This window comes from Coptis chinensis, chromosome 3 (genome assembly GCF_015680905.1).
Source record: "Coptis chinensis isolate HL-2020 chromosome 3, ASM1568090v1, whole genome shotgun sequence".
NCBI classification, from domain to species: domain Eukaryota; kingdom Viridiplantae; phylum Streptophyta; class Magnoliopsida; order Ranunculales; family Ranunculaceae; genus Coptis; species Coptis chinensis.
The window spans coordinates 46,164,286-46,182,371 of NC_141458.1; the positions used below are offsets into that span (position 1 = coordinate 46,164,286).

Here is an 18,086-nt window from a genome sequence, read left to right on the forward strand (position 1 = left end):
TTAACAAAATATATCCAGTTGATTATCGAAAAAAAACAAAATATATCTAGTTAGTGTGTCACCTTGTCCTATGTGCTATTTGAAGGGGCAACACCTTCGCCACGTGTTGTAACCTGTTCCAGTTGCATAATGAACAGTATATTGGCCAAAGTCCAAATGGCTCAAATACAACACATGACCCAGCACTCTAAAAACTTACGAAATTCAATTTAATTGGCTAAAAAAAATTGATGTAGCGAGAACTAAGAAATAAAAACAAAAAAGATATAAGAAATTGAGATAACAACAAAAAAAGAGAAATCAAACATACTGAAAACAGCACAAGTTCACGTTCTTTTTTTTTGGGATTTTTCTATCTCAAGTTCTCAACAAATATGAATTTTAATTTCTATTTTACCCTCTATTTGGTCGATGACATGGGGTGTTTTTTGCTTTTTTGGAAGCTGAACCAACTAAGAGCATCTACTACTTGTTGGTGTTGAAATTGGTCTATTAATTACTCCATTACTTCAACTAGTACTAATAGTTTTACAAAAAGCATAGTAAAAACCCAATAAAATTGTTCGATTTAAATATTTTAAACTCATTCAAAAGCTTTTATTTTTCGATTTGTCTTCTTCTTGTTTTCACAACTCAACAACAATAAGATAGAGTTTATGAGATGGGAAAAATTAAATAAGAAAAAGGATTTGTGTTGTTTTATTTTTTTGTTCGGTGTTTTTTGTTTTTTTCTGATTTTATTTGTGTTGTTTTATTTTTTTGGTCGGTGTTTTTTGTTTTCTGTTTTATTTCTCTCTTTTTGGTTATCTCAATTTCTCCTATATTTTTTTTTTCTTTTCTGGCGTTTGTTTTTATCTTTTAAATCTTTTAGTTCTCGCTACATTATTTTTTTTTAGCCAATCAAATTGGACTTTATAAGTTTTTAAGGTGTTGGGCATGTGCTGCAGTGGCGCCCAAGTCCAAACTACTAAGACATCTGGCAGGAAAGTACTAGGAGAGACTACAACATCTGCCTAATATATCATAAAATTGGACCCAACGTCCCAACCTGATCCCCACGGGTCAATTCCAAATTCGCGCTGAAACTTGAATAAGCATCCAAGCCCATCTTTTATATATACAATTAAAGGTCTAACATTTGTGACTATGCCATTCCCAATAGTGTTGCGAGTTGTGACTGCAATTCTGCAAATTAAGACCGTCTTGGTCGTTCTGCAACAAGCCTGGCGTAGTGGTAGACTGGTGGTGCTAAGTTCTGAGTAGTGAGTACTAAGTGCTGAGTGCAAACCTTGGCGCAGTGGTCCACGGAAATGATCGATAGTCGTGAGTTTTTTTTGACGTGTAGTTCCTTGTGGGGGGCATACCCGAGATTCTAGCAGTTTAACACTTTAACTAATCAAACGTCAATTGTCAAAGAGTCCCCAGACCCTAAGCAACTTTAGTTAGGTTAATATCCCTCTTATTTAATTCTAAGATTATTCATCAGGTCGACAGCTCCTACTTTTCTATGTGCATTGCCGCTCCACAAAGTCCTTAAAAAACCAGGAAAAACCAGGTGCCTCCCCATTGCGTAAATCACAATCTTTCCCCCCACCCCTCTTGACTACTCCCCACCCAATCCCATATCTCTTTCCTTTCTTTCTTTATATATTTATATTTATTTACACTTCAATTATCAATCATCAACACCTATACAGCCACCTCATTCTCCACTCCATCACCACTTCACTCACACACTTTCTCCACTATTTTTCATGACTTTTAATGTACCTATAATTCTTAAAATCTTTTTTCTTCCTTGCTTGATAGAATACTTGAACTGAAGTCTCTGTACAAATTTTCCAACAAAGATGGAAGATAAAAACCATGATCAACAGCACCACCAAGTAGAGCATGGGTGTGCAAGACATATTTTATTTGGGAAATATGAGCAGGGAAGATTGTTAGGACAAGGAACATTTGGAAAGGTTCACTATGCCAAAAATCTTATGTCTGGAGAAAGCGTAGCTATCAAAGTAATAAGCATAGATCTAGTGAAAAAAGAAGGACTAATGGAGCAGATCAAGCGAGAAATCTCCATTATGCGTCTCGTCCGTCATCCAAACGTCGTGGAACTTAAAGAAGTCATGGCTACCAAGGGAAAAATCTACTTCGTCATGGAGTACGTTCGTAGGGGGTGAGCTTTTCGCGAAAGTAAAAAAAGGAAAGCTCAAAGAAGAAGTAGCTCGAAAGTATTTCCAGCAGCTGATTAGTGCAGTCGATTTCTGTCACAGTCGTGGTGTTTCCCACCGTGATTTGAAGCCAGAGAATTTACTATTAGATGAGAATGAGAATCTTAAAATTTCAGATTTCGGATTGTCTGCTTTACCGGAACAGCTTCGTATTGATGGATTGTTGCACACACAGTGCGGTACACCGGCTTATGTAGCCCCAGAGGTTTTGAGGAAAAAAGGTTATGATGGATCGAAGGCGGATATATGGTCATGTGGAGTGATTCTGTTTGTTTTACTAGCTGGATTTCTTCCATTTCAAGATGAAAATATGATGAAGATGTATAGAAAGGTATTTAAAGCTGAGTTTGAGTTCCCACCTTGGTTTTCTCTAGAAGCCAAGAGATCAATTTCCAAACTCTTGCTAGCTGATCCAGAAAAGCGGATTACGATTGCAGCAATAATGCAAGTCCCTTGGTTCAAGAAAGGATTCATTGCTCATACCCTCGACAGGCAATTAACGCCTGAAGAAGAAGAAATTAGTAATTGTGCTGCTGCTATATTGTCAAGATCTCAATCGTCTCCGCCTTTTTATAACGCGTTTGAATTGATTTCATCCATGTCATCTGGGTTCGACTTATCTAATTTATTCGAGAACCAGAAGAAGACTAGTTCCATGTTCACATCCAAATTCTCTGCCTCAGTGATAATAGAGAAATTGGAATCCATGGCAACGGCGTTGCGCTTTAAATTTGTACAAGTGAAGGAGTTCAAAGTGAAGATGCAAGGAAGGGAAGAAGGAAGGATGGGCAGGCTATCGGTAGTGGCAGAGATATTCGAGGTGGCGCCTGAAGTGGCTGTTGTTGAATTTTCCAAGTCTTCTGGAGACAGTCTAGAATATGCCAAATTCTGCGAGAAGGATGCTAGGCCTGCTCTCAAAGACATTGTTTGGACTTGGCAAGGTGACGATGATGGTATTGACAGCAATCTTAATAACTGTAAGAAATTAGCTCTGATAAAAGAAAGAACTACTTGTATGTAAAGAGCAAAATATGGATACGGGTGAAATGTGGTGTAAATTATAGAGAAAATTCTTATACAGTATTTTGGGCAAAAACTGAAAGTTAGTGTTTGTTTGTCAGTGTCTGAACGGAATGTTAGATTCCAATGCTTTCATTTGATACATCTGGGTGCTTTTTCTTCATTTTTGGTGTAATGGTGTAATCTCCCTTGGCGCATGTGAATTGGCCGCATGTGGAATTGTGGAGGAGAATCGAAGCAAAGAGGATTGGGTAATGATGTGATGTGGGGTATATTTATGGTTTGCTAAATGCCTAAAAACTGCTAGTTCAGCAAATAAAAATACACAGGTAAGAAATAAGCACCAATAACTCTGCCAATATTGCAGAGGGACCCATTGCAATATATTTGCCCCATTCATTTACCAGTATTAGTGTATTGCAGCCATGTTTTCGCTAATGTATTGCCAAAGCTCCTATCAAAAAAAAAAAAAAAAAAAAAAAAAAAACTCTAGATGGGACGTTGACTAAGAAATTAGGACAGAACAACCACAAGTTTTATTCCATTGTCGGACGTAACTCCCACTTGAAAAGATAGTGCGAAGTACTCATAATATTTTTCCACATATTAGTTATTTTTATTTTAAAAAAATAAAATTAACATAATAGGAATTTATATATAAACTCTTGAACATCTCTCATGTCCCACTCTCTAGTCACATCTCTTACATCAGAAGTTATTTTCTCTCTCCTATTCCTACCCAAACTGGACGTCCCTTTTTCTCTCTCAACAACATTCACTCATGCGTACACAGTCTCCAATAAAAACTTTATTTGTTCCTGCCCAATTTCATTCCCCTCTCTTTTTTCCCTCCATTTCTAATCTGATATGATACATTATCTTTCATTCTAGAGTTATTAATCTAAGAAAATCATTTGGAGAAGCCAGGAGAAGCACTGCAGGTACATTTAAGTTGATTACGCTTATAAATGTTTATGTTACATTCGAGTTAAATATCAATTTAATAGCAACATCCTAAATGTCCCAAGTCACTTTGATCATTGGATTCTTTTACATGTTGTAAAAGTAAAGCAAAATAGAGATGAAAATCGTATTAAGCGTGTATTTTCAGATTATTCAAATACGAATTTTACAACACCATATATTGTTGTACATTTGAGATACGATGTCTTATTACTATGATCATATTCAGTTTAATTAAATTGTAGTACACTCTCTAAAGTGAACTTATATAGTGGTGTACATATTAGATAAAATGTCTTAATATGATCACGGGTGACTCAGGTAAACTATAGTATACTCTCAAAAGTGAACTGATATAGTGTCTTACTTGGGAGATAAGATGTCTTAATATGATCATGTTCAGTTCATGTAAACTGTAGTACGTTGTCTAAAGTGGACTTATATAGTGTCGTACTTGGGAGATAAGATGTCTTGATGTGACCAAGTTCAGTTCAGGTAAATTGTAGTACGCTGCCTAAAGTGGATTTATATAGTGTCTTACTTGGGAGATAAGAAGTCATAATATGATCATGTTCAGTTCAGGTAAACTGTAGTACGCTGTCTAAAGTGGACATATATAGTGTCGTACGTGGGAGATAAGATGTCTTTATATGATCATGTTCAGTTCAGGTAAATTGTAGTACGCTCTCTAAAGTGGACTTATATTGTGTCGTACTTGGGAGATACGATGTCTTAATATGATCATGTTTAGTTCAGTTAAACTATAGTACACTCTCTAAAGTGAACTTATATAGATTTGTTTTGGGTTTTTGTTTCAACCATGGTCACTAAAGCATATCAAAGTCCTTCTAAATTATACCATGATGGTGATTCTAAAAAGACTCAAGAGAGGAATTATTAATTGTAGAATGAAAGCCCACTATTGGTGGAAAATTCATGTAGAGATGGGCACATTTGATGAGTACTGGATTATTGGCAAGAGACCAGAAGCAGTTGTGGCTATATGTAACAATGATGGATACCTTCATTTTCATAGTTACATCCCCAGACCCCTCACTATTCGGATCTAGAGACTTTGGCCCATTTGATGGAGATTTTCGTAGTGACAATTAACAAGTTGTACAACTTCGAGCTCAATATGGAGGCAGTGGTGAAACAAGAATTTCACAACTTAGTTTTGGACATAGACTTGCTCAGGAATTGGTGTTTCGATGTAAATTTCATGGCTAGGTATCTATATGATATGGGATGCGACTATAAAATGAAGTTTTACACTAATGCAAAAAAGGCAAAAAAGGCCAAAGAAATGAGGTTTATTCTATTCCCAAGCGTGGTTTATGCGCTTAAGTTCTTGGGTGAATTCGAAAGTCCAAAAGACTGATGTTTTTGAAAGACCACCACGCCCGGAAGCACTGCCAAATCACTACCATGTCAAGCATCCATGGATAGCCAAGGAAAAAAGGTAATAAATATGGGTTTGAAATATATAATAGTATTTGATATATAAGGAAATGAAAAGTTATTGTTGCATGTTTATGTTGTATGTTATGTGCAATAAATCTATGCTTAAATCTTGTGTAGTTGAAAAGAAAATATAACGAGGCTATGATAGATTTTGAGGAAATTGAATGGAAGACGTATCTACTCTCAAAACGACCACGGCTAGGAATCGGTGGAAGTGGTCATAAGTGTTATGTGCCTGCAAAGCCAAATGACCCATGCATTATATATACTCTGCCATGTGATCTCTTGAAATTGACTTCTACGACGAAGACGAATATGGCGACCGGGAGTAATTTGTATGAGGAATGTTTTGGAGTTTCAAACTTGTTTTATATGGCCCTTTTGTTGTGATGAAAGTGAATACTTGTATTGATAAGTTTTAGTAAATTATATGATAGAACTTGATAGCTTTAATCTGTCGAAAGTGAGAATCCAAACCAGACCAAAATACAAGGCTTTTCATATTTAAAGTACACCAAAATAAGCAAACAAATCCACAACGCACCACATGAACAACTTCAATAAATGTCACTGAAATATGCAATTTTTGGCAATGCGAATATAATCAAAGTTATCAGAGATCTACTATTATCTAATAACACGTATGATGTCGCAAAGCGAGTTTCTGTTGTCTTAGGATGGATATTTTTGTCTCCTGGGCAATAGAGATCTATCTATTTTTCAAAGAAGACATGAAGTCAGAGTGGGAGCATATATTGTCTTGCTCTAGGTAATGTTCTAACTGTATGCAAAAGTAATTAAGCACAGTCTAGCAGCTATTAAAAACAAAATCCAGTACAACATAATTAGTTTGCCCATCCAGTCAATCAACCACCATGCATTTTTTATATTTTTTCATGGCTAAGCAGGCAAGCAAGTCAAAACTTCCACCCCATTCTTAGCAAGTCCATCACCATGATCATCCATAATTGAGGTCTCTCGCTGCATCCTGCTAAAAAGAGGAAAGAAGTCAGCAAGTAGCTATGATGTGTCATAGCAGGCATATAATGTCCCACAAAATTAGCAACCTTTCAATCCACATTTAGATGATAAGTTAGGGTAATTTGGGAGTCAATTTAAATCATGTACCATGACTGCATTTTCCCTAATAAACGAGCAGTTGCTGCAATTTAAATTTTGGAAATTGCGTTCCCACGAACATACTTTTGTTCCAAATTAGTACCTCGTACCGCATCAGCAACACCACCCTGAACACTCATAGCAAGCATAGTGCATTTTTCTTCGATGTGCATCCCCAACTCCTTGAAAATAGTATCCTAAAAAAACATAAAAATAACCTATAGACATGACAAATTTTTTAAAAAGTAATTAATAGTGAAGCTGAAGCATCGATATTACCATATCAACTGCAGTTGAATCAGTGTCTTGTGGGTTAGGATGAAGATCTACTTCCACATCTTCTAAGTTCTCCATCACATAGACTTCCTGCATAAAACTTAATAAAAACTCAAAAACTAGCTAAGATGATCAGGAAAGCACGAAGACATAAAAGCCTGCTAAGGCGGTGGATATCATCAGCCCTATTTGGATTAGTTAGGGCAATATCCTTGGCTGTCTCCCTAGCCTTGAGAATCTCTTTATATTTAATTTGACCATGTAGTGACCTTCTGCATCCGTTAAGGGAAAATACCTCGTCCAAAAATCACTCGGCTCGTTCTCGTTCAATTCATAATACCAGATTGGTGGACATTGGGTGGAAAGCCCGGTTAGTAGCGCTATATCCGATGACTTAAATAAGATGTACTTGCCACCAACTCTGAAAGTCCTTGGAGCGATTCTCATTTTCAGATACTCTAAAACCAGTTTGGGGTGGCTCAAATAATTGTAGGAGGTTTTTTCAGAATCCATGGAGTCCACAGTCCCACAGAATCCGAAATTTTTCTCTTTCATCAGTATCAAATTAATCAATCAGCTGCTGTCCAGGGATCCTAAAAAAACCTCCTACAATCATTTTAGTCACCTTAAACTGGTTTCAGATCTCTTCCCCTTCGTCTTACAACTATTGCACACATGGACACAATTTCTAAGCACATTACGACAACATAACTAATAAGTAGACAAGAAACAACTTTCACACATCGTAGAGACCACAAACGATTAATTCTAATGTTAATGCTAAAGCATACATCAGAACAAAGGAATTCCTCATTAGCTGGTTACATTATCGAACATATTTATCACAATATCAACTGAAGTACGAAACCCTAGAAAATGCAACCAATTATTTCAATAATAAAATTCGTGCAATTTTCACTGTGCAATAGTTGAAGTCAACATTGTGAATCATACTCAACCACCATAATTTTCCATATATAAAAAAGGTACCTTTTAGGGTTTGGCATTGTAGTGGGGATCCTAAAAAAAACTCAAGCAAAGTGATGGAGACAGTAGATAGATTGCTCAAAGCCTTGCTTAAATTGGGTGAAGGATTAAGGAAAGTAATGAAAATGTCAATAATTTCATCTTAATTGGGATGAAGCCATGAAGGTGAGAAGTCAGAGGTAAGAAGTGAGCTTCAGTTGAAATCCCTAGAACTTAATGTTTCCAACGCCCATTCCAGTTCACAAAATCCCCCTAAAAATTAAGTGATTTGCTACACCAGACACACTATTAATGAAGTGGTGGGCAATTACCAGTTGACCACATGTCCGCGTCAAATTAGATTTCCAAAAGTAGGATAAATGTGCATTTAAGTCGGGGATGTGTAGAAAAGAGTATCATCAAATTCATTAGAGATCTACCATTATCAAAGAACGCTTTATGATGTCTCAAAGGGATTTTCCACTGTCTTAGAATGGATATTTTCCTCACCTAGGCAACAAAGATCTATCTTTGTTTCAAAGAACGAACATGACGTCTCAGTGGGAGCATAAATTGTCTTGGTGGAGGGTATGTTAGAACTGAACGCAAAAGTAATTAAATACAATCCAGCAGCAATGAAAAACAAATTCCATGACCACGTAGTTAGTTTGTCTATTCCATCAATGAACCACTAAGAATTTTTGATGTTTTTTCACAGGTAAGCAGGCATGGAAGTCAACCCACAGTCTAGAAGATCTTTGGCTATCGTATTTTTGATGAAGTTCTCAGGGTGGCCAAATTGTAAGAGATAGCAAGTATGTTGTCTCGACAGAGGAACATAATTACTCACAATAATTGCTATATGATATACGTGACAATTTAATTTATTTTTAAAGATAAAAGGAAGACACTTCCAAAACTAGGAAGGGCCCTACACAGCCGTTACTGATTGAGTAATAATCTGGCAAGCATCCTGCATAAAAATTGTTCAGAATTCAGCAGGTAACTATGATGTCTTACAACAGTCACACAATGTGATACTGAAGTAGTAAACTTTCAATCCAGAATTAGAGTATAAATTAGTGTTTGGTACATATTTAAACAACCATTTCCACCTAAGCAGCAACAGTTGGTACATTTTCAACTTTAGATATACCCTTGACTATTAGAGTTTTTTCTCCCGCATCAAAGTCCAAAGACCGAGCAGCTTTCCTCATACAGTACTCTTTTTCAGTCATGCCACACTCCAACAAGTCCTTTGCTAATCTTTTCCTGATATACGTTCGTCTCTTCGATTGAAAGACGGGTGGCAAATTTCTCAGTAAGCAGTCAGCAAAGGTAAGTGTGTATGCACTATAGCTGGTGTTGTTGTCCTGTTTGGCCATTCGACAAACTCCAAATTCCACTGGTGACCCAGTTTTGCCATGTCTATATACTCACTATCTAAATTCAGAAGTGTGTAAGGGAGCACCATCAACAATTTCGTCAAACGTGGTGTGGGGTCTAGAGCCCAGACGGCACCATCTTTCGGTTTCTCCAATGAGTTGTAGATTTGAATAGTCCACGTGACAAAGTTTACGATGATGAAGATCTAATGCACTCATTCAACATTGATCATCATCATCAACCCACAGCAGTTTCTCAAGTCTGGCCTCGAACTGTCACGCTGAACCAGTTTGATGATACGGGTCTTTAAATTACCCACAATTTGCAGTTTTGTTGCAGAAAGCTTATCTTGTACGGGCATCTGGTCGTCTTCTAAAATAGGACCCAATCCATTGTATAAATCACACAAATAAAGCTGTCATTACAATAATAATAAATAAATAAAATCATTATATTGAAAAAAATAAGGAAAGAATAAATCATTATAGAGTTCCATTCAATAAAAGACATGAAACGTGTGTGAAATTACCGAGAACTACAACTCTGCAACTATGATGTACAAATTATCCATTCCACCAGGGTGTGCTACGGAAGTGTACCACTGGCCTAGTAAGCACATGTATGAGTCCAGTACCTTGAACCCAAAAACAATAATAAATAATCAACATCAAGTATATGCAGAAGAAGTACTTTAATTGACAGAGACATACCACATCATTAAGCCATCCTCCCTGAAGCTTTAGATAGTGGTGGTAACTTCAAAAGAGTTTGTTTTAGAAGTGAGGTTCATCCTAAATTGTTTAGAGTTTGAGTGTGGAAGCTGTGAAGAAGAAAAGTAGACTCTTGTATGGGTTAGATTGGTTTTAATCTAATGAAAACATTGAAAGCTTTAGTTGTTGGTATTGAAATGACTTGAAAATATAGAAAGAAAGATTGATTAAAGCTTGAAATAAGAACAACAAGATAAGAATGAAGAATGAAATAACAAGTAAAATAAGATTAAAGATTGAAATAAAAACAAGTAAAATAATAAGTTTTGATTGAAAGGAAAAAAAACAAACAATAAAGTAAAAACTTGAATTGAAAAACTAGACAAGAAATTAACCAAATCAAATGGTTTGGATCTTAAGACAATGGATGGTTTCTCTCCCTTACTTTTGGGTTATATACCCCTACTTTTGCCTTTTACAGATTTGCTCTTCTCCATTATAAACTAGACACCTCACACTTCACTTTTTCTTTTGTTTTTTGATTTCTTCTTGATCAAGGTAGGTTTTGGGAGAATGTCATATTTTGAGAAAAGGGCCTCCATTTCTGGCCTTCTGAATTGAGGGCTTTGACCTTTGACTTTGTTCGTTGACTTTGACTTTTTCAGCACTTTTCTATAGTAGCTTTTGGTCTTCATAATAAGCATGATTAAGGCTCCTTTTGGTGCTAAAACGCAGTTTTTATGATAAGTGGTCTGAAATACTCCATAACATGAAAAAGGTAATAAAAGTAATGAGTTATCTTTTCGTTAAGCGTAAGACGGGCTATAATGCAGCAATATATGGGTAATAAAATGCACATTTGGGAGCTGATCACCATCCACAAATAGCATATTGCTTGTCCTTAAGCAAGGATGAGAGAAAAAACTAAGATCACAAATAAGTGATTTATTATAAGTTATACTAATCTCGTTTCGCAGAGTGCGATTGCATTGACCATATGCAACAAGGCCTTAAACCACTAGGAATTCCCTAGTGGACGAGCTTTAAGCCTCGTGAGAGTTTTCCAGTGAAGGTACTGACAAACTTCTTCTATTTAGTACAAAGGGTTTTGTTTCCTTATTTATTCTCCGAAGTTCATACATCTCATTAGCGGTGAATAAGAACAAGCTCCTTTGAACTTAGAATAACATATGTACGATAATTTAATCATCTAAAGATAAATGTACAAAACATGAGTAATGAAATACAAAAGCAGAGTTGCTTCTGAGGCTTTTGAAGAGCATCCTTAAGGTGGGTTCTCACAGGGGTGCATTAGAATTACAACTCTCTGATTGATTCACTCAAGGTTCGTTCTCTCAAGTGTAACGGGCACTTATATTCCTCGCATACTCAAATGATGTCCAAAGAAATCGGGGTCGATTGAACACACTTTTCACTTATTATCACACCATCCTATTCCTAATCGAGCTAGAAGTCTTTTATTAGGAGTTACGGGGCAAGGGTGATGGTTTAGAAAGAAAAAGGAAGGGAAAAACAAAATCTGATGAGTCGAGAAACTGGGTCTTCATGATACTTGTAACCAGAGAAGAACCTCGTTTTGTTCTTTTGCTACCGAATTGTGATACATTCTTTTAGCCTTTTGACTTTGTGAATCCATATGATTTTGAATTTTGGGAGTTCTAACTTTTCTTTTGTTTCTTTTTGTTTCTGATATCGTCTCATTTTGATTTTGAACTTTTGGGAGATTCGATTTTTTTAACTCTTTTGATTTTTTGGAGTTTTAGTTTTTGATGGATCTTTCTTTTCTTATTTTTCTCTTCATTTCTTTTTGAAGCAATTATCTGTTTTGTTTTTGTACTAGGTCTTCTCTTCTCTTTTTTCTAATATCCATCTAGTTCTCAACTTGTTAGCTGGGTCAGCTTTTTATTGTATGTTATAATGGGTTAGAAATATTTGGTGAAGAATAAAAAAGCTTTTAGAAAGGGTGAAGGCTCAAGAGGGGTAACAAGAGGAAATCTATCTTTTTGGGTTTTTAATATTTATTTGGCTATATCGATCCAGAAAGGGCCTAAATTCTCTCTTAGGATATGGCGTGATGATCAAGCAAGTGGACGTGTGGTCTTTCTATCCAGACATCCTTTGTGTCATCACTCAATAATCATTCAGATGTAGCTTTTTGCTAGATTCTCACAGGATATGGAACTTAATTGTTCTAACCTTGGCTTTGGAAACTCACTGTTATATATAAACAAATGCTAATGCATGCCATTCATGAAAAGATGCAGAAACTATTGTACGTATATTAGTCTAAATACGAAGAACAAGTCCTTACTATATTGCTATAATGAGACTTCTAAACTTTTTATTCATCATAGAAAAAGAAAACAAGACATTTTAATACTAAACGGAAAAATATTTTTGGTTTTTTTCAAAATTTTTTTTAGAAAGGAAGAAATATACTATTATATCTACTATATAGAAAATGTCTAGTTTTTGCAAAATGTTACTATACCACCCCCAAATAGAACTATGCTTTATCCTCAAAGTATGAAGAGATAATGAAAGAGATTACCATAGAAACATGAGCAAAAACGGCGATATACCTGTATTATGTTTTTCTTGATGAAAATACGCCACCCCAAAATAAGTTTGGGGCATGGGTTATTTGATATAGAACAAGAAATACATGGTTTATTATACTATGTATATTTATTCTACTATAAAATCTTTTTGGGTTTTCGTATTTTTGAAAACATGTATGAAATGCATGAAAGAAAAATGGAAAATTTTGGCATGATGTATTTGTTTTACCTTCTACTCATAAACCAAATTCCACAAGGAAAACAAAATAAAACAATCAAATAATATTAAGCATATAATTAAACTTATACTACGTCATACACGTAAGAAAGAAACAGAAAAATAAATAAATCCAACTATACGGACACTAGGAATCCTAGTCAGAATCCGTGCGTGACTCGTCTCGACATCTAGAAGATCCTTCTCCTTGCTGACGTCGGGACCTGAAATGTCTATCACTACGAAGGAGCGCGTCTCTGATACTCTACAGTGTTCTAGTGACACTATACTGAAAATGTCGCTACTCCTGTTGGGAGGACCGTTGCTCCTCTCTGATGGTCCGCTGTTCTGCTATAATGTTACCCTGAGTTTCCTTGAGCTGGTGGAGGTTTGAATGCAGAATCCATTGGCCTCCTTGGAGGAAGTGAATTCCGTCTATGGGCTAAGTGAACTGTCGAGTGACATCTTCAGCGAAGTAATCCACCTTCTGGGTCGGGCGTGCTTGCTTGTCGGCTCTGGCTTCAGGTGGAAGCTATGACTTCTGGATGCAGTGGGCATAGATAGGACCTGTGGTAGCGTCCTTGACCTCCACTAGGATGTCTGTGGCTTCGAACCTCCAGTGCTGCATGATCCTGGTGACCAGTACTGGTAGAGGGGTGGTTGACTTCTTTGGTTTGCAGAGTTGCTCAAAGATAAAGGAGACGATGCAGAAGCTATTCTTCTACTCTTGAAGAATCCATCAATTATGAAGCATCGCCTTACCTATATCCGAAGGCTTGGCTGAGCCTAGTAGGTTGTAGGTGATCAGTCCCCAAATGCGTATTTTATTACCTTTACAATGTTTCAAATACGCCTTTCTTATGCTTAATGAACATACAACTTATAGCTTTTGCTATCATTTGCAGGATACAGGCCATTTAGGATGCATATTCCTAATCCGTGCATTTGGCACAAAAAGGATGGCTATTTATGCTGCTTGGGAAGATTTAAGCTTAGGAGCAACAGTGCCAGAAAGTCAAAGTCAAAAGTTTAGTCAACTGTCAAAGTTAAAGATTCAAGGACTCAAGGCTGAAAGCTACGGACTCAGGGACCTAAAACCAAAATCAAGACTTCTATTATATGGGATTAGGTCAAAAGCCCACAAGATTGTTTCTAGAAGGAAGGGTATAATTGTAAATGGTGTCCAATATAAACCAAAAAGATGTAGAGAATTAACCATCCAATGCTTTAGGGTTCAAACCATTTGGTTTGTTAGGAGTAGTGTAACCTAAATTTACATTAAGTCATTTAATTAAAAGTCTTTTTATTTTCTTTTATTTTCTTTATTTGAATTTTCCATTATTGTTCTTCAAGGTTCTTTAATTCAAGTTTGATTTCGAAGTTCATTCTTACAAGTTTTAATCAAGTTCTTCATGTCATTCAAGTTCTTTATGATTTGCAAAGTTCAATCAAGCCTCCTTTCACTACAAGTCCTCTTCAATCAAAGTTTCTATCAAATTTTTGTCCTCTACAAAGTATTCCATGTTTTAATCCTTGTTTTCATTTTCATGTTTTAAACCCCATTCAAAGAACTAGTGTTTCCACCATTAAATAGTAAGAAAAAGAGTAGAAAGTTTAGAAGAGTTTAGAGAGAGAACTTTTCCAACCATCAAACCATTTGATAAGTGCTCAAAAAGTGTAATTTAACCCTCGATTATGCCTCTTGTTTAGCTATCTTAGTGGACTAATAGTGTTTGTAAGTTATGTTTTATGATTCTACAGGAGAAAAAGTGAGTTTTGTGGAATATTAGAGAAAAAGGGGTAAAACGGAGCAATTCGGAGCATTAAAGATCACATGGGAAGCTCCTAGATAATCATGGAGAAGGCCAAGGAATTAAAGCTATTAAAGATGCGACTTGGACCTATTTTAAAGCCTATTTGGAAGCCCAAGGCTAAAGGATTCGTTGCTTGGACCAAAGCCCACAAAAAAAGATAGAAGGATAGAGTAAAAGAGACAAAATAGACTTCCGCGTCTGAGACTCATGGATCTTGAGTCCAGACTCAATGCTCGCATCTGGGACACATGGATCGTGAGTCCAGATGCATTGCTCGAGTCTGAGACGCATGGATCATGAGTCCAGACGCATGAAACGATACTGTAGCCAATTCCTTCTTAGTTTTGGAAAGGAAGTTGGACTCTGAAAGAAGTTTATTTGTATTAGGAAACAAATGGTAGTTTGGAATGCTTCTAGAGCTCATTGTAACCTCTATAAATAGAGGACCTAAGTGCCTCATGTAATTTTCCAATTCACTTATATTTTTGTCTCCAGAACTTGAGGCAGAGAAAGATTAATAATAAAAGATCGGTTTTAACTAGCTGAGTCTTAATAAATTAGTCTTTCTAGTCTTATGTTCTTTGACTCTTCTTCTTCTTGTTCTTCGTGTTCTTCCTTCTTTATGGAAGGCTAATCTTCTCCTTCAAGGGAGAAGATGAAGTTGGTGCTTAAGGTTTAATGATTCTTCTGGTTCATGGTGTTCTTCAATCAGGTTAGTTCTTCATGTTTTTAGTTATTAGTTCCATTGCCCAGACCAGGGGATGGAAGTATAGATTAAGGTTTTTATTTATTGCAATCGAATATCATGCTAGTTTAGGGTTTTATTTATTGCAATTGAATATTTGCTAGTGACATGCTTTTATTTATTGCAATCGAATATCATGCTAGAATAAGGTTTTATTTATTGTAATTGAATATTATACTATTATTCTCTACTTTTCTTCTAGTTGTGTAGTGTTTTAGAGTAAGGGAAGTATTCCTTGTGTTTGCCTTAGATGGTGATTCATTGAATAGCTACCTAAACTCACATAAAAGGAAAGAAGATACTAGTAACATGAACATAGGAACAACCTTAAGTAGAATTATTCATTAACGATGTTTCGTCCAAGAGGGCATTGGCACTCGCTCAATTGCCTAATTGTAGTCTACTTGTGAGAACAACCATGAAGCATAAGATCATATATCAAAAGTATTGGTGGATTCTAATATCTTGAATTCCATCTCTTATAAATTCTCAATAGTTTAGTTTAGTTTAGTTAGTTTAGTTTAGTTTAGCATTAGAATCTACAATATCTATAATCATAGTTTTTAATCCCTCAACCCCCTTTCTAGTACTGTCCTTCATATAAACATACATTTAAAAGTGGAACAATACCCTACTCATCCTTTACTTATTGAGGGATAATTAGGTTTTGATACGCTTCTATTTTGTTCAACGACCATCATCTATCTACATCATCCATATACCATCTTATCTCACACAAAAAGAGGCAACGTCACCATTCCTCCAAACAAAAGGATCTAAGATGGACAATAACCCCAACTCCCACTTTCTCAACTTCTCAAATGGCGTCGCCGTCATGGATTCATATGGGAATAGGAAGATGGATAAAAGCAAAACTCATTGAACCCTTCTTCTCAATCTTCATTTCAATTTTTTTTTTTTTTTTTTAAAATTTTGTTAATGATGTTTCATTTTTGTATGTTTCCAGTACATTTCTGCGCAAACGGAGCTCGACAGTAGCATGAGATGAATCACCGAAACTTGCTGTAGAAAACAGAGCGCAAACGGAGAAGAAGAACCCGCGTCGCGCCTACCATACGCACGCCTGAAGCTTTAGTAGTGGTGAAAGTATACTTCAAAAGAGTTTAGAAGTTGAGGTTCATCCTTAATTGTTTAGAGTTTGAGTGAGGGAGATAGAGGAAGAAAGGTAGACTCTTGAATCTTAGAATGTTTCTAAGCTAAAGAACTTGAAAGCTTTGATTGTAGATTAAAATGACTTGAAAACATGAAAGAAAGATTGATTAAAACATTGAAATGAAGATTGATTAAAACATTGAAATGAAACAAACAAACAAGATGAAGATTGAAACAAAGTTATGAAATAACAAGTTGATTGAAGTAAAGAAAATGAAATAACAAGAAATTAAAAACAATACAAGAAAATAAACAAACCAAATGGTTTGGATCCTAAAACAATGGATGAGTTCTCTCTCCTTTGCTTTTTGATTATATACCCCTACTTTTGCCATTTACAAATTTTCCCTCGTCCATTCTAAACTAGACACCTCACCCATTTCACTTTTGCTTTTGCTTTTTGGCGCCTTTTTGACCAAGGTAGGTTTAGGGATAATTCTTCATAACTTGAAATAAGGGCCTCCATCTTTGGTCTTCTGAATTGAGTCCTTTGACTGTTGACTTGACTTTTTCAGCACTTATCCATAGCAGCTACTGGTTTTCATAATAAGCGTGATTAATACTCTTTTTGGTGCTAAGACACAACTTTTATGATAAGTGGTTTGAAATACTCCTTAACCTGAAAAAGACAGTAAAAGCTATGAGTTGTCCTTTCGTTAAGCGTAAGAGGGACTGTAATGTGGCAATATACGGGTAATAAATCGCACATTTGGGAGCTGATCACCACCCCCAAATAGCATCTTGCTTGTCCTCAAGCAAGGATGAGAGAAAAAAAACTAAGATCACAAATGAGTGATTTATTATCAGTTATACTAATCTCGTTTCGCAGAGTGGGATTGCATTGACCATATGCAACAAGGCCTTAAACCACTAGGACTTCTCTAGTGGACGAGCTTTAAGCCTCGTGAGAGTTTTCCAGTGAAGGTACTCACAAACTTATTCTATTTAGTACAAAGGGTCTTGTTTCCTTATTTATTCTTAGAAGTTCATACATCTCATTAGCAGTGAATAAGGACAAACTCCTTTGAAATCAGAATAATATATGTATAGTAATTTAAGCATCTAAAGATAATTGTACAAAATATGAGCAATCAAATGCAAAAGCAGAGTTGTTTCCAAGGCTTTTGGAGAGCTTCTTTAAGGTGGGTTCTCACAGGGGTGTGTTGCAATCATAACCCTCTGATAGATTCACTCAAGGTTCATTATCTCAAGTGCAGTGGGCACTTATATTCCTTGCATATTTATTGCCACTTACTATCACACCATCCTATTCCTAATCGAGCTAGATGTCTTTTATTAGGAGTTACGGGGATAGGGTGACGGTTTAGAAGAAAAAAGGAAAGAAAAAACAAAATATGATAAGATGAGAAACTGGGTCATCATGATACTGGTAACCAGAGAAGAACCTCATTTTGTTATT

General features: G+C 36.0%; 1 protein-coding gene across 1 annotated transcript; it reads left to right on the forward strand.

Annotated features, from left to right (window-relative positions):
* The first annotated feature begins 774 nt into the window (after nt 1–774).
* On the forward strand, nt 775–3,327 carry LOC147509799 (CBL-interacting serine/threonine-protein kinase 5-like). Its single transcript, XM_086602012.1, is given in 2 exon segments — nt 775–2,171; nt 2,173–3,327. Coding segments are annotated over 2 exon segments (1,401 nt in total). The 5' UTR covers nt 775–1,850; the 3' UTR covers nt 3,253–3,327.
* The last annotated feature ends 14,759 nt before the right edge of the window (nt 3,328–18,086 follow it).